The sequence below is a fragment of the Lasioglossum baleicum genome, chromosome 6 (genome assembly GCF_051020765.1).
Source record: "Lasioglossum baleicum chromosome 6, iyLasBale1, whole genome shotgun sequence".
NCBI lineage: Eukaryota > Metazoa > Arthropoda > Insecta > Hymenoptera > Halictidae > Lasioglossum > Lasioglossum baleicum.
In genome coordinates, this window is record NC_134934.1 from 978,787 (window position 1) to 1,004,442 (window position 25,656).

The 25,656-nt window shown below is 37.0% G+C and overlaps 3 protein-coding genes and 1 long non-coding RNA gene across 11 annotated transcripts in view; 2 read left to right on the top strand and 2 right to left on the bottom strand.

The window, feature by feature from the left end:
- Window positions 1–308: 308 nt before the first annotated feature.
- Window positions 309–4,298, bottom strand: LOC143209367 (uncharacterized). The gene is made up of 4 exons (XM_076424881.1): window positions 3,662–4,298; window positions 3,066–3,288; window positions 2,690–3,001; window positions 309–2,607 (listed from the first exon to the last, which is right to left on the bottom strand). The coding sequence occupies exons 1-3, from the start codon at window positions 3,767–3,769 to the stop codon at window positions 2,928–2,930; spliced, it is 405 nt and encodes a 134-aa protein (XP_076280996.1). The 5' UTR covers window positions 3,770–4,298; the 3' UTR covers window positions 309–2,607; window positions 2,690–2,927.
- Window positions 4,299–15,375: 11,077 nt separating this feature from the next.
- Window positions 15,376–17,579, top strand: LOC143209847 (O-glucosyltransferase rumi homolog). Of its 2 annotated transcripts, XM_076426075.1 has the most exons (7): window positions 15,376–15,708; window positions 15,775–15,946; window positions 16,314–16,515; window positions 16,602–16,880; window positions 16,948–16,996; window positions 17,078–17,180; window positions 17,259–17,579. In XM_076426075.1, the coding sequence occupies exons 1-7, from the start codon at window positions 15,582–15,584 to the stop codon at window positions 17,458–17,460; spliced, it is 1,134 nt and encodes a 377-aa protein (XP_076282190.1). In that variant the 5' UTR covers window positions 15,376–15,581; the 3' UTR covers window positions 17,461–17,579. The 2 variants fall into 2 exon arrangements, with proteins under 2 accessions (XP_076282190.1, XP_076282189.1); XM_076426074.1 differs by having other exon boundaries at window positions 15,378–15,708; window positions 16,948–17,180.
- A 1,103-nt stretch (window positions 17,580–18,682) lies between these two features.
- The window catches only part of LOC143209846 (stromelysin-3-like), a 34,063-nt gene continuing 27,089 nt past the window's right edge, over window positions 18,683–25,656 (bottom strand). For 4 of the 7 annotated variants that reach the window (XM_076426067.1, XM_076426073.1, XM_076426070.1 and 1 more), the window contains 4 exons: window positions 25,497–25,633; window positions 25,007–25,327; window positions 24,650–24,860; window positions 18,683–19,571 (listed from right to left, as the gene is read on the bottom strand). In XM_076426067.1, coding sequence (XP_076282182.1) covers window positions 19,426–19,571; window positions 24,650–24,860; window positions 25,007–25,327; window positions 25,497–25,633 — 815 coding nt within the window. In that variant the 3' untranslated portion in view covers window positions 18,683–19,425. Of the gene's footprint in view, window positions 20,011–24,649; window positions 24,861–25,006; window positions 25,328–25,496; window positions 25,634–25,656 lie in introns of all 7 variants that reach the window. The other 3 variants (XM_076426069.1, XM_076426071.1, XM_076426068.1) reach the window with 3 other exon arrangements.
- Window positions 19,888–25,012, top strand: LOC143209854 (uncharacterized). Its single transcript, XR_013009150.1, has 3 exons — window positions 19,888–22,412; window positions 22,527–22,595; window positions 24,556–25,012. It is a non-coding gene; the product is annotated as an uncharacterized LOC143209854 (long non-coding RNA).

A 25,656-nucleotide genomic window follows, 5' to 3' on the forward strand; every position in this document is an offset into this window, starting at 1 on the left:
AACCAGCACAGATACAGCTCAAAGATAGCAGAAAGATGTCTGCCGCTAGACATTCAAATGTCTGAAAGATGTCTGCGAATGTCTCCGGAAAGTCTCTACAAGGGCTCCGGAAGGTCGTTTGTTACAAAGTTGCCTGTCTTAAAGTGGTCTTGAGAATGACTGTTAGTCGTGTTTCAGGCATTGTAGAGACATGTTCCACGACTCTGTCGGGCATCTTTTAGGCGACTTTCAGAAGTCTCTTGAGCTTGTTAGAGAGACGTATTTATGCGAAAAGGGAGTGGGAGGGAAAAATCAATTTACGATAATAGTTTAAAGTAAACGAACAAATAGTTTATTATAATAATATATGTACTATTTATAAAATAAAAATATATATAAAATAATATATATAAAACATTAAAATTAATATATTAAATTCTAATATATATTAGAAATAAAGTATTAAAATTAAAATACAATATCACGCACTTAAAACATTAAAATTAATATACTTAAATTAAAATATAAAAATTGAAATGAAATATACAGTTGAAACATCAGAATCAGTATACAGGGTGGTCCACGCAACTTGCACACCAATAAATAACTTCCAAAGTATGCGTAAAATAAAATACTACATTCAGAATAAAATATCACGCACTTAAAACATTAGAATTAATATATTAGAAATAAAGTATTAAAATTAAAATACAATATCACGCACTTAAAACATTAAAATTAATACACTTAAATTAAAATATAAAAATTGAAATAAAATATACAGTTGAAACATCAGAATCAGTATACAGGGTGGTCCACGCAACTTGCACACCAATAAATAACTTCCAAAGTATGCGTAAAATAAAATACTACATTCAGAATAAAATATCACGCACTTAAAACATTAGAATTAATATATTAGAAATAAAGTATTAAAATTAAAATACAATATCACGCACTTAAAACATTAAAATTAATACACTTAAATTAAAATATAAAAATTGAATAAAATATACAGTTGAAACATCAGAATCAGTATACAGGGTGGTCCACGCAACTTGCACACCTATAATAACTTCCAAAGTATGCGTTGCACGAAAAAGTTTTGTATACAGAAGTTGCATGGTCTGAAGGGGTACATTATGTAGTGTATTATTTTTTTACAGGTGGACGCGTAAAGGACATGTGAAGGTCAACTTAATTTTTTTAAATGGAATGAGGTATTTTTTAATACATCAATGATGCAGCTGGACCTATGTATGTCGAAAAGTTAATAGTTCAGGAGATATTTCAATTTAAATAACTCTAAAATACCATTACTGTCGTACTAAGACGTTACATAAGTAAGTAAACATTAACGTCTTAGTACGACAGTAATGGTATTTTAGAGTTATTTAAATTGAAATATCCCCTGAACTACTAATTTTTCGACATACATAGGTTAGTACTTTTTTATAATGAATGTCCAGCTGCATAATTGATGTATTAAAAAATACCTCATTCCATTTAAAAAAATTAAGTTGACCTTCACATGTCCTTTACGCGTCCATCTACAAAAAAGCTACTAACATCTGATTAATGCTTATTCAGGGGGCCTGTTTCTGGCGCCTCACCCTGTATACTAAAATTAAAAAATATAAAAATTAAAATAAAATATAAAAGTGAAAATAAAATATTACTGATAATGTCTGTGGTTGTAAGGAAAAACGCCGCATGTCACACTTTCAAAAATTCGAGTTTATGCATTCATTGAGCTTTAGACTTTAGAGTATAGGATTTACAGTAGCGGACAAACGTTTAAGACCGCTCTAAAGAAGACGATAACTTTTTTAATATTGTACTATACGATTTGAACTTTTTTGGGAAGCTAGAGCAATTAGTTTACTAAAGGATGTGAAAAGAAATTTTTTCAAAAATTGCAATTGATCGGAATTGTTGAAAAAATACTAAAAGTTGATTTTTTAATTATTTTATGTGGGCCTATATTGAAAATTTAAAAAACACGTTTTGTGTAGATCTGTGTCAATCAAACATATCCTGAAAATTTCGTAAAAATCGGTCGACGTTGCAATGAGCTACAAACGTTTAAAGATGGTAGAAATTGCAGATTTTCACGATTTATTGCCGAAAATCTGCAATTTTTACCATCTTTAAACGTTTGTAGCTCATTGCAACGTCGACCGATTTTGACGAAATTTTCAGGATATGTTTAAATAAACAATCAACTTTTAGTATTTTTTCAACAATTCCGATCAATTGCAATTTTTGAAAAAATTTCTTTTCGCGTCCTTTAGTAAACTAATTGCTCTAGTTTCCCAAAAAAGTTCAAATCGTATAGTAAAATATTAAAAAAGTTATCGTCTTCTTTAGAGCGGTCTTACACTTTTGTCCGCTACTGTACATATTTACCAGAAAAAAAGTCATGGAAACACGTTTGGAAGGCTCAGACAACAATGCAATTTAACCAACCTCCTATGTCAAAGTATTAGCGATCGAAAGTGAAAGTATATGTGACATGCGGCGTTCTTCCTGATAACCACAGATATATTGAAATTAAAATCACTTGGTCACACTCGCTTTGTTCATGTTTCTTCCGGCTGCCGTCCACTTTGGCTTTCTCCGCTGCACCTTGAATAAGAATATCTTTGTTTATTAATTTGCACATGAATAATCATTATAATAATAATATTAAAATAAGGGTGATAATTACATATAACAAGGCTGGCCGTTCGATAATTTGCAAACGGTTTTTTGCCCTTCCGGCCCAATCAGCTATAGCAGACCGCCATGCCAGCACGTCAGTCATAATGATACCTAGACTTTCCTGGCAAAGTTGTAGCTGTTGTGCCCCCCGTATTGTGCACTTCTGCTGCCTAAAATAAAAAATTGTTATGTAGCATATCACATTCTGTTAATTTAATGAAAATGAAAGATAAACGTCAGCTATTTTAAGTGTATTTATTAAACAAGTCATTGGTCTCTTCGGCCTCCTTTGCTTTTCTTCTAGCCTTCGTGTAGCCGTCTAGAAGCATTATATAATTATTATTTTAATTATACATGTATGGTGTGTAACTACTTTAACTTACCAAAGGTACTGTTTTTGAAGATCTTTACAGAGAAGTGCTCCCACGAAGGTTGAGGCAGTTCACATTGTTGGATTGCGTTGCTCAATTTTGATTTGTGTACCGGTGGCCAATAACATTTGTCGTCTTCCAGCCAACTATTTGGCACCGCTTCTACCGTTCCGTCCGCCAAAAATTGGACAACGGTCCATGTATTTGTAGGCGTCTCCATTTGTGTGTATATATTCTAAGAATTGAAAAGTATGGTAAAATTTAGAGACTAATTTAAACATATATGTAATTACGACGTAAATATATTTAATTAAAGAATATATTTAGAAAAATAGCAAATAGAATGAAGGAATGGAAATATGACCAATTTTTGTTCATTTTTTGACTTCACACTTATTTACACATTAGGGCGGTAGACTCGTTTCCAGGATTGCAATCAATTGCAATCCCGCACCCTTGCAATCCTAGAAAAAGCAGTCTACCCCCTTACAATACCGAAAGTACTTTCTTTGACTTTCTTGCCAACCCCATAGTAAACTTCGAATATAGCGGAAGGGCATCAGCAAAAAACACTAACGGTAACAAATAACAGCAATGGAAGTACTTACTTTTGTAAATATACACTCGTCGGATAAATTATCACTATTACAATACACTAATACAATTAGACACTTCTCTAAACCTGGTGTCGACCGGTGTCGACTGGTGTCGACCATGTGCGCCGGACCAAAAATAGTAACTTCAACAGCGCCACTCGGGGTGAACTACGAAGACAGAGAAGCAGATATGTTTCTCGCAGGAAAGACACTGACAGAGAATATATGAAACAGCTTGATTTTTTCGATCACGCGGGTAAGCCGCATTTCGTGAAGAAGCAATATTTTTTTATGCTCTTTGTGTTGAAATATTCTCTGCATTATTGCGGGGTCCCGTACAGAGCCCTTTTTTGGATTTGGCTCTTGGAACTTTGTAAACAACAAAAGTGTACATTTTTATGGAAGAACTTTTTTTCTGTACACTTTTTCCAAATGCTCTTTGCGTTGAAATACTCTCTGTATTATTGCGGATTAGCATGCAGAGCTCTTTTTTCGAAAAAGTGCACAGAAAAAAGTTCTTCCTTAGAAGCTGTATCCCCCTACTCCACCCCACTCTTTACCGGCGGCGTAGGAAAAACAACGTCTCCGGAAAATGTCTCTCAGTCGCCAAAAAGATATCCTTTATGGAGACGTTGCATTTACGACTGAAATGAGACAGCTGAAAGACGTTCACCCTCTGCTGTGAAAACAACGTCTCCATAAAGATATCTTTTTGGCGACTAAAAGACGTATCTTTGGGACATAGACGTTCAGACGGGACGACGACATGAAACAGACATCTATGAGACGATGTGTGCTGGTTGGGTAATAAGCCCCTTTTAATTTCCCATCAGTTTCAACTCCATAAAGTAATAGTTTTCTGTAAAATCCGTATCAATGCCTCCGGATCGGAACCTTTCTGCCAGGGGTTGTATTAATTCGAGTAACTGTAACTTTTTTAATGTTGGACTATATGGATTTGGACTTTTCGTGAGAAGTTGGAGAAATTAGTTTACTGCACGATGTGAAAAGATATGTAGTGGACATGGCGCGTTGGAAAGAGGGACTTTCCGGACGCGGAAATTTCATCCTTCTCAAGTGCGCGCTGTGGACGGTTGCATTGAGGGTTCGGTCGTAAAAGTGACGATTACCAGAACCCTGACTCAACCGTTGCAATGTCCTTGGCAGCGACGACTTTGAATTGTTTTGGGGAAGGAAACTTTCTCCTTACTCTTGAGGAACGGAGAATTCCTCCCCTTATTTTAACGGTCTTTCTCACGTTGCTAATCCTCCCACCAAAAAGGATTTTTACCAGTGGAAAAAAAGCTTGTGGCACTCGTTGAGAACGCATCGCTCTAGAGTTGCCCGCGCTACGTTAATTTATATCTCTGTACTTTGTTAGTACTCGATAGTCATTAACGTTTATAATCTAGTTTTCTCGTTATTGTTATTATTATTACATCTTGTTTTGTTTTGTTATTGTTACGTGTTATTGTTTTAATAAATATCTATATCGTTGTCTGTTAACCACGCGAAACATCATAGACACTGAATTACCCGTCATCCTAAAGATATTTTTCCAGAAATTGCAGTTGGCCGGAATTGTAGAGAAAATAGGTACTAAATGTTGCATTTCACAACTTTTTTATGTGGGGCCTATATTGAAAATTTAAAAGATAGTTATAATAATTAACCATTTGCAGCTGTTTTAATTTCGGAGCTATTTTAACTCGAAAATGAAACATCTCGTTCTAGGTAGAATAATTTCGTTCTATACGATTCTTTTCATTTGATGGATATGAAATTGATTGTAATACCTCATACAATAATTAAAGGTTTAGTAATTGATTAGCTACCAACATGTTTAACAATGTAAACAATATTTTGCATAATGGGACAGCAATTTTTAGTGGTGATTTCGAGTCACCACTTGAGTGCTAAGGGTTAAAGATGGTAGAAATTGCAGGATATTACAACAATGACAAATATTATAAAGCAGATACGCTAACGTTACCGTTATCGCGTCAGAAGGAATAGCTGCAAGCTGCAAGTACAATTGTATAGAGTATAGAGTATAGAATTTCGGGGAAAACTGGGAAGAGAGGCAGGGTTGCCGGAGGATTAATTATGGCGTGGAAGAACCGACGCGACGGTGCCCGTAAGGATAATTACGGTCGCTTAGAGTGGCCGGACTATGGCAGGGTAAGACGTGGTTTCCCTCGGGTCTCAATTATCCATCAGGCCTTAATTTGTCCAGGCTGTTTGTCTCTCGATCAAGCCGGTTGGTCGAGGTCCTGGTACTGTACTTTGGAAATGAAATGGATGATTATGTGAAAATTTGCTTGTCAAACGAACATTCCGGGAAAAGGTTCAGGTAATTTCGTGCAGAAAATCCAGAGTTGTTTTGGTAACTACCCAGGACTTATTGGCCTGAGTTTTTCGCGCTGATTCCGAATCTGTTTTCAATTTTTTTCCTATTCGCACAGTTTTTCAGGAACAAGGCTTTGAAAAAAAAACATATTTTTCAACTTCAAACAAATATTGTGATGTTATTATAAAAGATATTGAATTGTTCTTTCTGGCAAAAGATTCTGTAGACTTTCCCGAATACAGTGATATCCAATATTAATACATTATGATTGATTAAACATGTTTAATCAATGATTAAATACGGAGAGATTTCGTCGTGTCGGCGCACAGTGGAAAATTTGGACCAGACTCGATTCAAAATCAAAGAACTTTCGATAGAAATGAGGTAGAGCGATGAAATTTTTTTTTAATGAAAGCTGAAACTTTGCAGAATATGGGAAAAATAGGGAAGTTATGGTACGAACGTTTTTTAACCGAGAAAATTCGTTAAACATGTAGAATTTAAAGAAATCGATTTTGCAATATCCTGAGGTCGTAGACAAATTTTGAGACCAGATTTGAAATCGGCGTGAAAAAATCTACGGGAAATGATATATAGCAAAAATTTAAAAAAAAATTTCCGCGCGTGGTATTGGAAAAACCACAATTTTCTCGAAATTGTGCAAGTTTAACGAATTTTCTCAACGTTAAAAAACGTTCTTACCATAATCTCCCTATTTTTCCCATATTCTGTAATGTTTCAGCTTTAATTTTTAAAAAATTTCATCGCTCTACCTTATTTCTATCAAAAGTTCTTCGATTTTGTCTCCGATTTGGACGAAAGGTCACACTGTGCGCCGTCTCCAGACTCTGACTTTTCGCCTCATGCTTTCGAAACTTCCGTAACGTGAAAACTCAGCCCGTCTGAGTGCCTGTTCAATTGCTTGCGCGCTACACACAAGCGTACGTCTACTCTGTCTGTGTGAACTACCTGCTCGACTGATCGACGCCGACGCGTTCCTTCGATTTTTACGTTGCCGAAGTTTCGGAAGCATGAGTCAGAAAGTCGGAATCTGGAGACGGCGCGCATTTGAATCCCGGCACAGCGAGCGACGCGGCGATAACAGAACATACGGACAATAGGACGTCCTTATATTCAATCTAATCCTCTTTGCTTATATTAGGGTATGTATTCGGATAATGGGGGTACGGATACGGGAGTCTCTACTGTATTCAAAGAACAAGTAGACATAATTGAAATCGTAATTCTAATTGCAATATTTTGTAGGACTCAATATAAATAGTACCGTATACTCATCTTTTTTTATCGATGAATATGATCACTAACTAAAATAAATTCCTAATAAGATAAAAAAATGTTAACAACCCATTAAAAAGTGTTAAAAACGTGACTGAACATGTTGGTGAAAGTCCCATTTGGGGGTGAACGGAACCTTGAAGCAGGCCCTAGGATTCGGCAAGATCGCACATGTGGCGACCAGACCTTTGGGTTTCCCAGCCATCTGGAAACTATCGAAACGGTGTAGCTTCGAATAATTTTCTGCCAGGGCGGCGAAGACTTCGGTCACCGTGGCCAAGTGGTGCAATAAACACGGCCAGGTAACCCGACGCGCGTCGGCCAGCCAGACATATTGGCATGAAACCACTAACAAGTTAATTGCAGACCTTGTTTATTTTTCGTAATTGTTTCATGTAAATGACGCTAGCTGCTTCGTGTGGCGTTCTTCCGATTAAAAAAAGACTAATCTCAAGATAGAATTTGGACTGTGGATAGTGGATTTATTCAAAGTCTTCGAATAACGGCACAATCAATTTTCTACCGAAACCGAAATAATACCGGTATTCTTTCGGTTTTTCCAATGCTTAGGTTGTTCCAAATGAAAAAGGAAAACCCTCCGCGCGAAGGAACAAGCGCGAGTCCGAATTCACAGGCGAGGCCGTCATAAAACATTCAGCTAAAGACCTTCCAGATGTACCTCCCAACAAAGTGATTTTTAGCCAGCCGAAAGAAGCACAGCCGATGTAGCCAGATGTATTTGGACCTTTTATACCGTTAATGTACTAAACTTTATACCGTAGCTACCTGCAACCGAACATACTCTTTGGTTTCAAATCCTTGCTTTAGTTTATTAAAAGGAAGTAGACTCGTTTTCAGGATTGCAAGGGTGCGGGATTCGCCTCTTATTCTCATCTCTCGATAATAATACAAACACGGGGTTTTTCACTAGTCAAAAACGCTAGATAAAAGAACGATCTAGAACACTATCTGCCTCAAAAGTTCTATTTTTCCGTTTACGAGGCGTAATTGGCATTATTCGGCAGCATGTAGCTATGAAAATAGCTTGTATGCTCCCGAATAATGCAAATTACGGTGACGACTAATGCAAATTTCGCCTCGTAAACGGAAAATAGGACCTTTGAGGGAGATGGGGCCCTAGATCGATCTTTTATCTAGCGTTTTTAACTAGTGAGAAACCCCGTGTTTGTATTATTATCGAGAGATGAGAAGAGGCGAATCCCGCATCCTTGCAATCCTGGAAAAAGGCTATACGGGAACTGCAATTACTCGAATTAATATTCGGACGTTCTAAAAAAGACGAGAACTTTTTTAATACTGTACTAAACGATTTGAACTTTTTTGGGGAGCTACAGCAATTAGTTTACTACAGGATGTGAAAAGAAATTTTTTCAAAAATTGCAATTGATCGGGATTGTATGAAAAAATACTAAGAGTTGCATTTTACAACTTTTTTATGTGAGCCCATATTGAAAAATTGAAAAATACGCTTTGTAGATCTGTGTCGACTAAACATATTTTGAACATTTCGTCAAAATCGGTTGACGTTGCAATGAGCTACAAACGTTTAAAGATGGTAAAAATCGCAGATTTTCAGCCTACATCGAAGAATTCTTACATCTTTCAAGGCCTGTCGTTTTTTCCCGCATCAACCGATTTCGATGAAACTTTCACAGTGCACATTATTTACGCAGGCCTACAAAACGTACTTTTTAAATTTTCAATATAGGCCCGCGCGAAAAAGTTGTAAAATGTAACTTTTAGTATTTTCTCTGCAATTCCGACCAAATGCAATTTTTGAAAAAATTTCTTTTCACATCCTGCAGTAAACTAATTGTTCCAGCTCCCCCAAAAAATTCAAATCGTATAGTACAATATTTAAAAAGTTATCATCTTCTTTAGATCGTCCGAATATTAATTCGTGTAACTGTACGTATTAGGGGATAATTAATGTATTACTAGTTTATTGATTTATGTGTAGGTTTACTCTTAATGTAACTGTAAAGAAAATTACGGCAAGGGGGGAAGAACGTAACATTCAATTTGTACATATAGTTTCCATCTCTCTTGCGATCGATGCAGACAATTTTTATTTTGCACAAAGATCCGCAGTCTAGGAAAAATAATATAGATATAATAGAAATAAATAAAATTTAATATTTTTTTATATCGGGTTTATTATTTCGTTTTCATTCAGAATCGGTATTTGGAATTGTCGGTAAAAAGGAAGACTGCTACATATTTGTACAATGTGTAGAAATTCATTTCACCGACATTACCAACATTACTGACATAACCTCACCGACGGTGCTGCCCTGTATAACGGCATCCGCCGTTCCACACAGACTCCACGAGCTGCCTTCCATCTGGAAGGAAGAAGCTGCCCTCTAGATGCTGTGACGGCGGACTTTGTACACCTGTAATCGTTTTCGGAAGCCCACTGGCATGCAACTCCACACTCTTTCTAGATGTACTCCAACCATTGCTCCGAGCAGCCAATAAGCGGCGTCTGGAACCATACTGCCCTCCAAATTCACTCCACGCTCTGGACTATTCCTGGCAGTTCCAAACTGTGCTATCAGGGTAAATTCAGTCGATAGTTTAAAAAATCAGTCGACTGAAAATAGTAGTTGAATACTATCGCGATTTAGTCGATAGTTTTTAGTCGATGGTGCCCATCACTAGCTCGAGCCCAGGGCCTGCCGGCCGGGATGGGATTCAGCCTGTTTTTGAGAGGGCAGCACGGTATCACACTAATGTGGCCAATCAGTGCTTCGATTGAGCCCAACTTCTCTCGCGCATGCGCGACACAGGACGGGTCGCATCAATGTGGCAGTACTTTGCAAATGCGTAGCAGTCTCCCTCCCTGATAGCACAACAGACTCCACGGGGAGTGACGAAAACGATTACAGGTAGACTCCACCTGGAACCAGTCCACGCGGAATGCAGCTTTCTGCAGTCCAGCTGGAACGCCACTCTATCCTGGATTCCGCTTCCCCGCAAGATGGCAGCACGGTCGCACTGATTAATGCGGCCACCGACGAGATACTATTAAAGACTGCCAGCCCCTGTGTTATTCCGCGGGACCAGTAAGTGGGCGCGAGTGGGCGCGGGGATAACGTGAAAGGTACAGTGATCTGATATACCACATCGCTAAAAGTTCTAAATAGTGTTAAAATAGTGCCAAAACATCGTCTGAAATATGGCGGAGAATGTAACATTTAATAATAATCGATATGGTTTCGTAATAATTCGCATTCACACCAATGCATCGCGACGAGAATCTCCTCAGTGGTCTTCTTTACCGACAAAATGCCGTCGTTGGCCTTCTGTTTCTCTGGATGGAGCTAAAATATATCCTAGAGGGCGTAAGAAATACCGAAAAATTCGAGTCCCGCCAACTCCCATAAGGCTGGCAGTCTTTAACAGTATCTCGTCGGTGATGCGGCGAATGCCGTTATACAGGCACCGACGAGATACTGTTAAAGACTGCCAGCCTTACGGGAGTTGGCGGGACTCGAATTTTTCGGTGTTCTCTTACGCCCTCTAGGATATATTCTGACTGGAGTGAGAAACAGGAGGCCACCGACGGCATTTCGTCGGTGCAGAAGACACTGTATTGGTATCGTGTTAGCAACGCGCCCGCGCGCTACACTCACCAGCGTACCTTTGCTATATCCGTGTGCGCTGCTTGTGCCAGCCGCAATCTATTTTTAGCACTTGCCATGTTGCCATGCTTTACGGCTTACGGCTTACGGAAACGAAACTGAAATTCGACTGTCGAGCCGTCGAGCGTATGAATCGCAATCTGGAGCTAGCCTTCGAGTCCCCGTGCAGCGAGGATTTTTTTTAATTTTTATTTTTCATTACTTTTTTAATTACATTTTTTAACCTTCCAAAAAATTAAAAATGTTAAAACTATGTTCAAAATATGTATTCATTTTAAATAGAAACGTTTCGTTACTGTCATAATTGCATTAATAAAAATTGGTATATGAGAACACGTTGATGGTATTTATTAGGACTGATTGGAGAATACGAAAATGCAGGAAGTATTTTTTAGTTTATGAAACAATTTGTAGATATATTAGTTGTCAAACAAATAATAAAATAAATTGTATAATATATATAAATTGATTTTATACACACAATTTGATCTTCTGTCTTCCTATAATAAAAAAATACAGTCATAACTATAATTATAATAGAATTTCATAAAATATTGAGGTTATTGCAAACTCATCTTTTTTCGCGATGATGCTCTAATTTCATTGCTTCTCTCGAATGTCCATTTCCTTCCGAGACAGTGGCGTTTCTAGCAGGTGTAAATAAAAAATGTTGATATAAAATGTATCATAATTAAACTACAATTATTCTGATAACGTGGAATGTAGTACATATTAAGTTTTAGTTACCCGGATTTTCTTCTTCGACGTTAAGCACTCTTTACTGTTTCTCGTAATTTACGTATATGTACATTAGGGTGGACCTTATTTTTCGACCATGAAATTTTTTGGTCCCGGAAACCAGAATTGTAACAAATGTTGAGAAAATAATCTGGAAAAATTTTGGGGCCGATTGGATCATGGGAAAATGAGGCGCAGCAAATTTGAAAATTTTGAATTTTTTAAATCTTGACATAAATAGACGTTATGATATATCGTTGAATTTGTCTTTTTTCTCTCTAAGAATCCATATATAGCATAAACAGTTGTTGATAGAAAAAACATCCGTGACCTTGAAAACTTGAAATAATGACTTTGAAAAAATTTTTTTCTCTGATACTATATCCACCTCCTTATATGTATACTACAACTTTTGTTTGAAGAGTTTTTTCATATATACATGACTGACAGAGATACGGAAGCATACAACTGCGCATATAGCTATTTTCATAGCTACACATGCTGCCGAATAATGCAAATTACGCTTCGTAAACGAAAAAATAGGACTTTTGAGGCAGATAGCGCCTTAGATCGATGTTTTATCTGGCGTTTTTTTTTTGACTAGTGAAAAACCCGTGTTTGTATTATCGAGAAATGAGTAATGAATATCTTGCAATCCTGGAAGTCTCTCTACTCCCTTATATATGTATATATAAATAAATTCATTAATACGCTCCAATCTACAAAAGAAAAACAGTTATAATATCGGAAAAAGAAGTTATTATGAATAATAAGTAGTCTGACTGAAACATAGACTGAAGGTGGTCAATGATACCGCTGAACGGGGCGTTAAACTAATGGAGGATCATAATAAAATTTTATATAGAAACAAAGAGGAGAAATAATATATGTATACTATACAAACTGTGTGATGGAATATCGACAGCAGTATCCTGACGCCACAAAACAGATTTGTCAAAGGATTTTTAAATATTTTTTAATATAGAGAGAAACACCTGATCAATCCCTGCATGATTAATTGCTTTTTTAAGACGCATTGAAGACTGCTTATTAACTGAGAGTTATTAAATTTTTCATTTTCCTCAGAGTCAGTAAGTTCTTTATTTTTCTCGGAGTCACATTAAGTTTTCCATTTTTCTCGGAGTTATCAAATTTTTCATTTTCCTCAGTGTCGTCAAGTTTTTTCATATAGTCCAGTCGGCAGGTCGAAAAAAGGCGTCTACCTGGAAAGTATTCCGAACTTAATGAAATTTTGACACGTCATTTAGGGGTACTCTGGGGTGTCGAATCTCAGTTTTCGACCTCGAGGACTCTGTGCTAACTTGGGGAGGGGGAAAAACCACGATTTTTATTACCTTGTTTTGGTTTTTCGCCTATTACTCAAAAACTGTGGATCCTCAGAACTTTTGTTTTTCATTTTTGGAAAGAGCATTAAATTTTATTCAAACACTGGTCAATCTTTTTTTTGACCCAACAGGCACCGATAGACAGGCGTTCAAAATTAGGAAATGTTTCTCAAAATGACATTTTGAGCCACGCATTGTGACATTTAGCAGGCAATTGCAAGTTTTTGGCTCATAACTTTAGTTTTTCAACATATCTATATATAATCTTCATACTACGGATACCCCTTACATTTTCACTATTAACTGGGGAGGATAGCACAATTTATTTACTTCAACCGAGTGGATTCAAGCCTTTTTATATTTTTGTTGGTGTTATGTTTAATAGCAATATAGATATTAATAATAAAAAAAAAACATCCCCGATCGGACCCCGCCGTCGTTTTTTTCAGTTTTTGAGTAATAGGCGAAAAACCAAAACAAGGTAATAAGAATCGTGATTTTTTCTCCCAAGTTAGCACAGGGTCCTCGAGGTTGAAAACTCAGATTCGACACCCCAGAGTACCCCTAAATGACGTGTCAAAATTTCATTAAGTTGGGAATACTTTCCAGGTAAAAGTACCTGGCGACTGGACTATACGCGCTGTCGTAAAAAAAGTTCTGGTATGTTGATAGTCTAAAAATATGATCACAATGCTATTTTTCAATTTCTCTAAAAAACCTGCATTTGTCGAATTTTTGCGTGTTTTTCACTTTGTGTAATTAACATTTTGAACCAAAAAATCGGGAAAAAATCTCAAATATCAATTTCAATTAAATGCAATTATATGATTAAATTAATGCAAGCAAATGGGGAAAATTGACCGAAAATTGAATGGCACAACGGCTGTTTAAATACTTCGAAGGACTACCTCGTCCGGCTAGGCCCTTCATTCCAAATTGTAATATTCCAATATTCCAAACCATTTTAAATATATTCAAGTACTATTTAAAACTATTAATGAGTTTTAACAACAAAATATTTTAAATAGAAAACTAAATTTTGACATATAAGATAAGATTATAGCAAGCTTGCTATAAATGTCGAAAACTCGAGTCTGGCCAGATATGAGACATTCAATTTTCAGGAAACACTATTCTATGATGACGAACGGAGAAAAGGGAAGTGAAGCTCGGGGGCTTCGGTCGCCGTGGAGTGGAGTGAAACATTGTAACATATATATTGATACGGGTCGGGTCGGGTATATCGGTGTGAGACTACTAATCAAACAACAAAGCTTAATTATTTATCATTACTTTTTTATAGGATTTTCCTTAACATATTTGGTGAATTTTGTTTCTTTTTATGAAAATGGTACCAAAATTATATAATTCCGATGATATTTGCTTATGCAATGAGCGACGCAAGTTTCGGACACAAAGAAGGACAGCGTCGGGAAAAGAAGAGACGCGGATAGTCCTTATTCTTTTAAGATTTCGACTTCGACTTCGTCTGCTAGATCTTCGCCTCGTCGCACAATGTACTCATAAATGAATCATGTTTCAGGAAGTGGTTCAGTTCAGAATGAAATAAAATAATGTTACACGCACTTTTTAAATAGCGTCATATATGGTGCAAGAAATATTCGTATAGAGTCAAATAGAATTATTTTTTTAGATATCTTCGTGCGAAATACTGCCTCTAAATAACATTGTATGGATAGGAGCCGTCGAAAATTAGTTTAATTAGTTAATACTTTTATCTTGTTACTACCTCTGCTTTAATAATTGCTGTCAATAATGCTGTCGAGCATTACAAGTATGGGATAAATAAGTAAAAAAATTAATTTTCTGTTTCCTACTAAGGATCTTAATAAGAACGATTGAATTTTGTCATTACATAACATAACAGAATATTTTTTAAGAATCATTATTTTATATATAACGCAATAATGTTCAAATTACTATTTAAATTCCAATATACATTTGTAGAATATTACGTAGTAGTTACTTTCATTTTTCCTTCATCTATAAACTATCGATTATATTGTAAACAATTATTACAATGGTGATAATAACGGAAATAAGAATACAATAAGAGAATTATACATATACATATAGTATTATAAGGCAATTACAGAATGGGTAATGTCAGCATTCTACTATATCATTCTTCTTCCACTTGACGAATATCTCGTCGATTGTGGAACTTTTACCGCTGTGGTATATCAGATCACTGTAACTTTCCCGTTATCCCCGCGCCCACTCGCGCCCACTTACCGGTCCCGCGGAATAACACAGGGGCTGGCAGTCTTTAATAGTATCTCGTCGGTGGTGTAATGTCTATATCCTAGGAGAGGTACGTTGGTGAGTGTAGCGCGCGAGCGAGTTGGAGAAGGCCAGTAGGGGCAACGGTAGGTCATAGTGGGGGGGTCTCGTACCACGGCTTAGTACCACAGTACCACGATTTCGGCATCACTGCTTGGCATCAGTGAATCCAAGCCAATCCAGCCCAATCCAGCCCCGGGATCTGTCATGCCAATGTGTTTGAAGGAATTATGCTGATATTAAATTATATCTTTTTCATTGCTATTTTTTGGACAGGTCACTGTGAAGAACAATATTGTTCGATTGACAGTGCAGAACATTGTGACAGCGAAAGAGAAACTAATGTTTATGATAAAGGTATTTCTTTGTAATTTGAAAAAGCTTCCGTATTATATGTTTTTTATAAATTTTATTCTCAATTAGGATCGAAGGAAGAATATAAGAAATATTACCATGCAATTGAAGAAGCAAAAAAAAATTATCAATTTTGCAATAATACAAACAATGGTTGCTATAAAAATGTTATTACACAAGACTTGAAACCATTCAAACATCAGGGTATAAGCAAGGATTTAATAAATGCTGCAAAGAATAGGTACATGAACATGTTAATAGGGTAGACTCTAGTTTCCAGAATTACAATAATGCAAAGATGAGGTTTTTCAGTAGTCAAAAGCGCTAGATAAAAGATCAATCTAGGCCGCAATTGCTTGCAAAAGTCCTACTTTTACGTTTACGAGGCATAATTTGTATTATTCTGCGTTATGCTTCCAAATAATGCAAATTAAGCCTCATAAACGTAAAAATAGGACTTTTAAGGGCGATCGTGTCCTGAGAAACCCCATCTTTGCATTATGGAGAAATGAGAAGGTGCATCCTGCACCCTTGCAATCCTAGAAACAAGTCTACCCCCTTAAGTCTCATAATATACTTTCAGAAATGCAATATTTTACTTTTTATAGGGGGACATTTTATCAAATAATACAGGGGAATATATATAGGCAGAAAGATTGCATGTTTCCATCGAGATGTGCTGGAATAGAGCATTTCCTTTTAAAATTGGCTCCTAATTTACCAGATATAGATTTAATGGTAAATACACGGGATTATCCTCAAGCTAGTAAACATTTTGATAGTCCACTGCCAATCTTCTCATTTAGTAAGGTACATCATTCTAAGAATTAACAAATACATGTACAGTACAATTTATTCTTTGAAATAGTCAAAGATTTCAAGTGTTGTGCATTTAGACAGCACACTATTATGATATTACATATCCAGCATGGTCATTCTGGGAAGGCGGCCCTGCAATTTCTTTGTATCCTCGTGGCCTTGGTAGATGGGATGAACATCGCATATCATTAGATAAAGCTAGCGAAGACACACCATGGTCAAAGAAAGAGTCTAAAGGATTTTTTAGGGGATCTAGAACTAGTTCAGAGCGTGATAATTTAGTATTACTGAGTCGTGAAAAACCAGAGTTGGTAGATGCTCAATACACAAAGAATCAAGCATGGAAATCTGATGAAGTAATTATTTTTAGTTCATGCGCTTGTGTACTGTTGTGGGTATAACATAATTTCGTGTTTATTATAGGATACATTACATGCACCTCCAGCTGCTGAAGCCTCTTTAGAATCTCATTGTAAATATAAATACTTACTCAACTTCAAAGGTGTTGCAGCATCGTTCAGACACAAACATTTATTTTTGTGTCGGTCTTTAGTATTTCATGTTGGGGACGAATGGACAGAGTTTTACTATGATGCAATGGTGCCTTGGATTCATTATATACCTGTCTCTAAGAATGCTAATCAATCAGTCTTAGAGTACGATTTTTAAAAAATTTTTAACTATTACTATTCTTTCATTACATACAATTTTTTAATATGATCTTCTATATCCAGGGAAATTATACAATTTGCAAAAGATAATGATGAATTGTCTAGAGAAATTGCAAATCGAGGAAGGGACTTTGTATGGAATAATTTGAAAATGTCTGATGTTTTACAATATTGGAAGAAACTTTTACAAAGATACTCTAAGCTTTTAACATATAAACCATCTCTGGATAAAACTTTGACAAGAATCAAGAAGAGGGAATCTTAATAATAATAATAATGCAATTTGCATTTAATATAAATGATTTGATGTCTTTTTATTAAAATTTTAATTTTATGATGTAAAATGTTGATTAATAAAAATAATTTGGTCAGAAACAAATGTCTTTTCAATGTTTCGAATAAGCATTAGTGAAATGAATTTTTCCTTCATTTTCATTGATATTGTACAGTGTGGCAAGTTTCAATATGAATCAATTTATTGCCCTGACGGAAGATCTAGTGCAGACAAAGGCCTTGTACATCGCATCGTATTAAAGATATGCTGTTTTCGCGTATTTAATTGTTTATAACGACGATATATAAAACTTCGCATTCATCGAAATTCTGTTTTCTTTTAAAAAACAATTTATTCAACAATTATTAAAAAACTGTACAAGGCTTTTTGTGCTTGGTTCACGCTTAAAACTAAGTAATTCTTAAGTACTCAACTATTTATACTTATAACAAAGAGTTATGGAAAAATTTTCTAGAATGTAAAGAAACATATGACACTCCCATCGCAATGTTTCTATAAAATTATATACTATGATATATGTATGCTACAAATTGTGCACGTTATTCGCTCATTAATTTAAGATTGTTTGAATCATTATCATGTTTTATTTGAAATCTGAATAGTTAAATAATATTCAACAGATAAATATACATATTTCGAAAGATTCTCATAATTCATAGCATACATACATATATATATATATATATATATATATATATACTCCTGCAGTGTATGCAATACACATTCTATGTTACTGCTTTTAATGTCATTTTGGTTTCAAAGCATAATACAAATGATCGTTACTTTAAAAATAATAGACGTATTCTTGTCACATCCTAAGCTAAATCTCACATTTCATAACATGGTCATCAGAGATTATTATTATTATTAGTAACTAATATTTATCATAATTCTTTTTAACATTATTTATCGTAACATTCTACCATATAAAAGAAACAGATTATAGCAATGAATGAGAACTTACTATGAAGAAAATAGAGAATAATATGTTTGATGTGAAAATTTGCAAGTAAAAAATAGGACTGTTCACAGAAGATGCACAGTAATTGTGATAATAACAATGGAATAACAGAATTTCATACAAAAAGGAAAGAAAATGACATTTTACTATATGTATATGCTGAAACAATTTTAAGGCACTTGTATGGAGAACAATTTTCTGGTATAGTGACTACCATGAGTACTATAGATGTTTCCATATACGCATATTTGAACAAATTATTCTGTATTTCCTTACAATCTGAGAAGCGAAAACTCTATAATACTCATAATACTGTCAGTTCAGAAACCAATTGACCTCCTTCTTTATTCGCTATTTGTCATGTTTTGCACAAACGCGCGAGAGATAAGTGCGGTTAACATTAAGGTCTATACAAAACGAGCGGTACGAATAAAGAATAAATAGGCAGTGTTAACAGGTTTGGTGACACATTGTTGCATGCGGCTTACAACGTAATGTATATATAAACATATATTTTACATACTCCTATGTACTTTACAGATGTACAGGATGTCTCGCGGGATGCAACCGCATTCACGATCGATTGCGTTAAATCGAATCAGATGCATCTCGCGGGACATGCTGCGAGGCACTTATTGACTACTCGATGAAGCAAAATATTTAAAACTATCGTTCGGGCAACGTTGCTTCAGTAATGGAATGATTGTTTCATGAGAGATTAAGACGGGCTAACGAACGGTCTGTCGCGAGAGTGTCCCTTTGACTTTGCAGAGGAATTAACGGCTACGATTCGTGGGCATAAATCAGCGTAGGTACTGCCGTTTTGGCACAGTTTGACACCACTCCGTGCTCTCGGCACACTTCGGAGCCACGTGTTTTCTGTTCAAATGTTCAGTTCAAACCTTCCTAGTGGCCTCCCCCTCATCGATAGTTTCCATCGCTCAATAACCTCCGTGTTAATAGGCGTAAATAGTTTACGTGGCGGCGATTATTTTCGCAAGGATTATGGTCACCATACTGAGCGACAGGTTCCACCACTGGAACGACGATTTGAAATTGCATGCCGCCCCGTTGTCCGCGTCCTGATTGGAAGACGTGACTAGCTGCTCGTCCGTTTCGCCTGTCGAATTTCATAAACAAATCGTAGAAAGGGGCCTACAGAAGCGCAATAGAATCGTCGCTGATTAGATGGCTCACTGCACCGGTCGTGATCAGCACAGTTTCGCGGGTGAAACGACAGAGGTGATACACCCGTGATGGGTTTACAAATCGCAGGCTCTCGTCGTTGTTTGGAACATTTATTTTTTTGTTTGGTCTGCTTTGGATATCAGTGTTCTCCGTGAGGTCTGCTCCGTGAACCTGCATCCCGTGATCCCGTGCTTTATTTAGTGTGTATTACAGTGACTCTTTTTTCCCTGGAAAATTTCTCGTTCCATATTTGCTGCCTTCTAACCCGAGTTTTTACGACTCAACGAGATTCCTCGAACGAACAAGTTTTTCATTCCCGTTCGTTCACTTTTTCCCGAACCCACGCGATTCCGAGTGTAGATTGTTGTCCTCTGGAAAAAGCGAGTTTTTTCCCAGTTAATGGAACCGCGACTCCTTCGTCACCGCACTTCTTTCTTTTTTTGTCGTACTACACGCTTTGATCTGTCGCCTTCGCTGTCAACAGCGGCGCAGCGTCTCGTCCCGGCGAGTTTAAACAACTATGTAAAAGGCTGCACTGTACCTTGAAATAAGAAATTTTTGAAATCCAAGTTTCAATCCTGGGAGAACAGTGGTTCGAAAGTTGAGCGATTTTCAGTCTTTTTGACAGGTAAGGGCGCCGTCATGCTGGTATGTACGTAGTCCAATGAGCGGAGCCGCGAGAAGGTTGGTCAGAAACTCTTGTCAACAACACTGAAAATCGCTGAACTATAAACGCTCATAACTTTTGCACCACTGGTCTCCTAGAATTCAAGCTTGCATTTTTAGCATTTTCTTACCTAAATCTGCTGGATTACATAGGAGAAAGACAAAAATTTTTGTTTATTCAAGGTACAGTTTAACCAACTCAAACATAATATGTATTTAGAGGTGTGTAAGAACCCAAAAATGTCGGCTACTGTCGGAACGAGTCGGGTTCTCGAAAATTTCGAGATTGTCGAATAATCTTGAAAATTTTCGAGAATTGTCGGGAATCTTGAATAAAATTCTCGACCCGGTCCGACATGACATTTTCGGGTTCTCGCACACCTCTACTAATAATCAGGGGACCATAAGATTTTTGTGCTTTAAACATTCTCCCTTATCTTTAGGTTGTTTATGTTTTTGAAATTTGCTCTAGTAGCTGAAATGTTATTTTTCTGGACCAAATTGATTGATATACTTATCTTGAAAGCAAACATTTTGAATGTTAGCACTTTAAACACCGGTGACGACATGACAGTTTTTTAAAAATCAAAGATTAATAATTACGCGCTAGTTAATAAATTTTTCGATAGCGGCAGCAATTTTATTTCAACAGGTTATCTCGAGTCACATAGTCTATCGAGTTTTTATGGGATTGTTATTTAGAAGAGAGATTGTCAAAATGATTTGCGGCACAAAAATCTTACACGACGGGAATATTCAAAGTGAAAGTTTCACTGTTTCTCGAAAACTATTAATCGTAACAGTTATTCTTCTGGTATTTCAAGTTCTAATGGAATTTATATTTGAATTTTGCGCGCCAGCAATTGCATTTCAAAAATGTCCCGATGTGCCAGCGAAATTCGAAAATGTAAAAATCTGTTCTCGTCACTTTTAATTGCTACCGAGGAAACAGTTTACGCAACGTTTTGTGGTCCACCTTTGTAAGATAAAGTTTACCGAAAAGGATAATACTACAACAACTAAAATCGTCCGTCGTATCCGAGAATAGAGTTTAGAGGGAAATTTCTAAGTCTCTAACCACTTCCACACAAACCAAAGAACCACCCGAAGTATAGAGTGGATGCACAGGGATCTCGAGGATTTAACATGCCCTATTACCAAAATGATTCCTAGTGCGTCGAAATCATTAGAAACGAAAAATAAAAATACTCGTGCATGTAGACCGTGTGTGAAAGAAAGAGGTAAACAAAAATACACGTGCAAATAAAAGTGGAGAATGGGTAAGAACAGAACAAGTAAATATGTCGAACGGAAAAAAAAGGAATTAGAGGGTGGGGATGAGCTAAAAGAAATTAATGGATCGTGGAGTTCAAGGCTAATTCTGTTTGTTTTGGTTAGAAGGACAGAACTGGGAAAGATATACTGTCCCACAGCAGATTTAGTTCCAAACAACGAACCGTCCTCCGTATAGTTCACCATGCACCTGTGTTTTGATTCACGTATATGAGTACGTGCGTGCATGTTGCGTTCGTGTTTTTGTTTTTATTCGACTCGTGCAGTGAGATGCATCCGTTTCGCGTGTATGCAGAAATTCGTGCAGAATTATTAGTGAATTTCAACCAAATTTTATTGGTTGCAGGCCTATCCACAGATGGAGCTCTTAAGTTTTTTTTCTACATGCACCTCTGAACGGACATGTCAGAAACTTTGCGTTCGAAATCTCCTGGAGCTCTTGGACAAGCCTGAGTTTTTAAATGTGGAAACACAGTTTTGCCTCGAAGCGATTAGTGAAAATACACTATTTGTTGTATTGAAAATAAGTATGGTAGTTTTAAATTTTAAGGGTTAAAAATTATTACATAGGAAAAAGGCAAACATTTCTGGTTACTGGTTAAGGGCCAGACACCGCGTTAGTAAGCAAAGGACACGCAGTGGTGCAAGAGACAGTGCGATGATATGTCATTGTCATTGTAGATGAATGTTAGGACGAGTGACGATCGGGAACCGATTTCGAATCGGAACGAGGATGTACGGCACACGGAACAGCCAGAAGAGTACAGAGAGACAAGGCCAGACAGAAAACAATGAAGATAGGAGAGAACACGAAGTACGATAAAAAGTCAAATGCCATTCTCGTGGACAAGCGAACACATGAGAAATAATAAAATAAATGGTAGAGATGACAGCTTAACATTATAATATTTACTGTTCTTTTTTTCAGCGAACTGGGCTCGGCGACGGTGACTGCGATAGCTCACGGTTATCTCCTTCTCGTGACCGGCATTTCGAAGTAAACTACTTGTTTTTTATTTTTTTCTACATACAACGTCCTTTTCTATGGGGAACGTAAAGCTTCATATGCCGCCTGGCTAGTAAATACTTTGGGCTTCGAGATAATAGGGAATATAATGTTCGCGAAATGATGTTCTAATTCGGAGGTTTTGCTTGGGATTCTAACCGCGCGGACAGGGTTGTTGGGCGTCATTTTGATATCAGGAGGACTTCCGGTTTTATACTAAATTCCGGACTTATACTAAAATTAATCTATTTTTGACACATAAAATAACGTTGATAGTAATAATATTAAATAAAATTGACACTTCCGGGAGTTGTATGAAGCGGAAGTCGTCCTGGTAGTAACAAGTTAATTGGGACAGGTAAAATGATAGTTTTGCATATCGGTAGTAACACAGTATTTCTCTCTGGAGCAATAAAAATTAAAAGAACTCATTAATATTTATGAATATTCAATCTGGAACGCGCTTGTTCTTTTTTGCATCTATATTACTTCCGATTTGCGGGCGTGGATTAATTACAAATGAACAAAAACAAGGGAACGATGATGCATGAAAGCATGGGTGTTAGTAAATTAATGGAATATTCTGTGCTATGATGTTGAAGATTCTATGACAGGATCCAATAACTCGATCAGTTTGGTTTTAATATTATACCACCACCATTCAACACTGAAGTTATTCTGTTATCGCATTTTGTGATCGTTCTTCATGGAAGAAGTTTGTGCAAATCCCGTCAGATGTGATCGTCGTGCAATAATGATCGAAATCTACGCGAAGGAAATTAAAATTCCATTACCCGTTGAATATGATCGTCGAGGTGCAATTTATTTTTATTCTTACAACGCGATGTATTAGCTATCGCGTGGCAGGTTGCGTCACAATTGAAACTGCGATAAAAGTAGATTTTTTGAACATGGAAGTTGAATAACAACTGTTCCAGTATGTAATGCTGTTCGTCTATTGTGTCTTGAATGTAATCGCCGTTGTCTATTCTTTTGACGAGAATTTATTTCATCGCGTGGTTCTTTGCAAATAATATTCGTTTGAAATTGTCGTTTAAGCGCATGCACAAATTTCTTCAATGGATGAGAGCCCTAGGTATATAGTAGCCAGGTGTTCGAGACACCAAATACTCTATCCCCGCCGTGCGCCACTCATTTTCACTCCGAGCCTCTTTACAGAGGTAGAGCGACTTTGAAGTTTCAGCTATCCATTGTTTTAACTCTAAAACACTGGTTTGTTCATGCGAATGACAAATGTCGATGAATACAAAAATTGATACGATCTCTAAGTATATACAGAGGTAGTCGTTAAGGGGGTAAGACTTGTTTCCAGGATTGCAAGGTTGCGGGATGGGCCTTTCTCATTTCTCAATTATGCAAAGATGGGGTTTTTCAGTAGTCGAAAGCGCTAGATAAAAGATCAATCTATGCCGCAGTCGCCTTCAAAAGTCCTATTTTTACGTTTACGAGGCATAATTTGCATTATTCGGCATCATGTAGCTGCCGCAGCTTTATGCTTCCGAAGAATGCAAATTTCGCTGCCGAATAATGCAACTTACGCCTCGTAAACGTAAAAATAGGATTTTTGAGAGCGACTGCGGCCTAGATCGATCTTTTATCCAGCGCTTTTGGTTACTGATAAACTCCATTATAGAGAATTAAGAAAGCGCATCCCGCACTCTTGCAATCCTGGAAACGAGATTGCCCCCTTAATATCCAAATATTGTAAATTTCAGGTCATTCGATACGTAACGCGAATTTTTTTTCATATTTTACAAAATTTGCGTTCGTTATGGGATGACGTAGAATGTATTATATATTCTATCCAGTAGTGAACTTGAAATTCATTTGAGATCATCAAAATGCCGTAGATTTCGGCCAATTATAATTTGCTCGTTTGGGCAATGAAGACTAGATATTTCATTGTTTGCAAACTTAGTCTTTGTTTTAGCATGGTATGATGGATTATTGAACACAAAGAGGTGGTCACTGAAACTTCTATGGCGAGGCAAGAATCTGGTCCGGCTCGAATGAAGCTTTAGTACCTGCGTCTAGAATGATGTCTCCCACGTCTCCATAACCGTCGGAGTCATCGTAGTTACCGCCGGCGGACTCCAGAATGCCGGCATGCGGAAAAGTGTCTTCAGGATGTTCACGCAGCCATTGGACATTACCTAATGTTCCTTTGTTGGCGGACCTGCACCCGAACCACCAGTATGCCGTCGACCTTGGGAACGCTGGGTCGGCAACATCCACCTAAGGTTTCATCGAGTCATTTCAATTTAAATTCGAATTTTACCCAGTTTTTGTATTGTCTGCTTGAAGACTAAACTTTTACCTTCAAGTAGACGGTGTAAATTCATAGAGTAGACTAGTATAATGAACATGAATGAAATACTAACGCTGAACGACCTGTCCTGGAACCGGTAGTAGGCGTCACCTTTGAAGAAATACGTATAACCGCGATAGACGATCGATGCATCGAGATTATCCGGAAGACCCTCCCAATTCGAGATCAGTTTAGGATAAGTGTTCTTCACTGGTGGTTTTTGTGCTGGGTCGAACCTCCAGAACTTGCTGCCTTTGTAGAAGTAGATTTTGCCGTTTCCGGTCCACACAGTCACGGTGTCGATGTTGTCCGGAATTCCAGTGAAACCCTCGCTGATTTCCTTCGGGTAATCCCCGTCCATTCTCTTGCCCACGTATCTCCAATATTTCGAGCCCTGTGACAAAGAAAATAATTAATCTCATCGGTCACCGAGTCACAATAATCGTTGCATTCCAAATTGTCGCGAGGTTGCTGTAGATCAGCAAGAGTAGTAACAGCAAAAGGGTCGGTCTAGTTTTACTTTGTTCGAAACACTTTGTTGGCAAACCATTTAACTTTCTCACCTTGAAGAAGTATGTCTTCCCGTTTTTATACGTGAACGCTGCGTCTATGTTTCCTGGCAGACCCTTCCACGAGTTCGAAATCAGCTTAGGGTAGCCGACTGCCACTCCATCCGCTGTCAGTCTCCAGTAACGATCGCCTGCAGTTAGGTAGAACACTTAG

What these genes read in the sequence shown, in the direction of transcription:
- LOC143209367 (XM_076424881.1), bottom strand. Translation starts at nt 3,769, where the DNA reads ATGGTCGACACCAGTCGACACCGGTCGACACCAGGTTTAGAGAAGTGT. An exon ending in ACGAGTGTATATTTACAAAA is followed by an intron (nt 3,289 to 3,661) that starts GTAAGTACTTCC and finishes TTCAATTCTTAG; the next exon opens with AATATATACACACAAATGGA. An exon ending in CTTCAAAAACAGTACCTTTG is followed by an intron (nt 3,002 to 3,065) that starts GTAAGTTAAAGT and finishes TAATGCTTCTAG; the next exon opens with ACGGCTACACGAAGGCTAGA.
- LOC143209847 (XM_076426074.1), top strand. Translation starts at nt 15,582, where the DNA reads ATGCTGATATTAAATTATATCTTTTTCATTGCTATTTTTTGGACAGGT. An exon ending in AACTAATGTTTATGATAAAG is followed by an intron (nt 15,709 to 15,774) that starts GTATTTCTTTGT and finishes ATTCTCAATTAG; the next exon opens with GATCGAAGGAAGAATATAAG. An exon ending in ATAAATGCTGCAAAGAATAG is followed by an intron (nt 15,947 to 16,313) that starts GTACATGAACAT and finishes TACTTTTTATAG; the next exon opens with GGGGACATTTTATCAAATAA.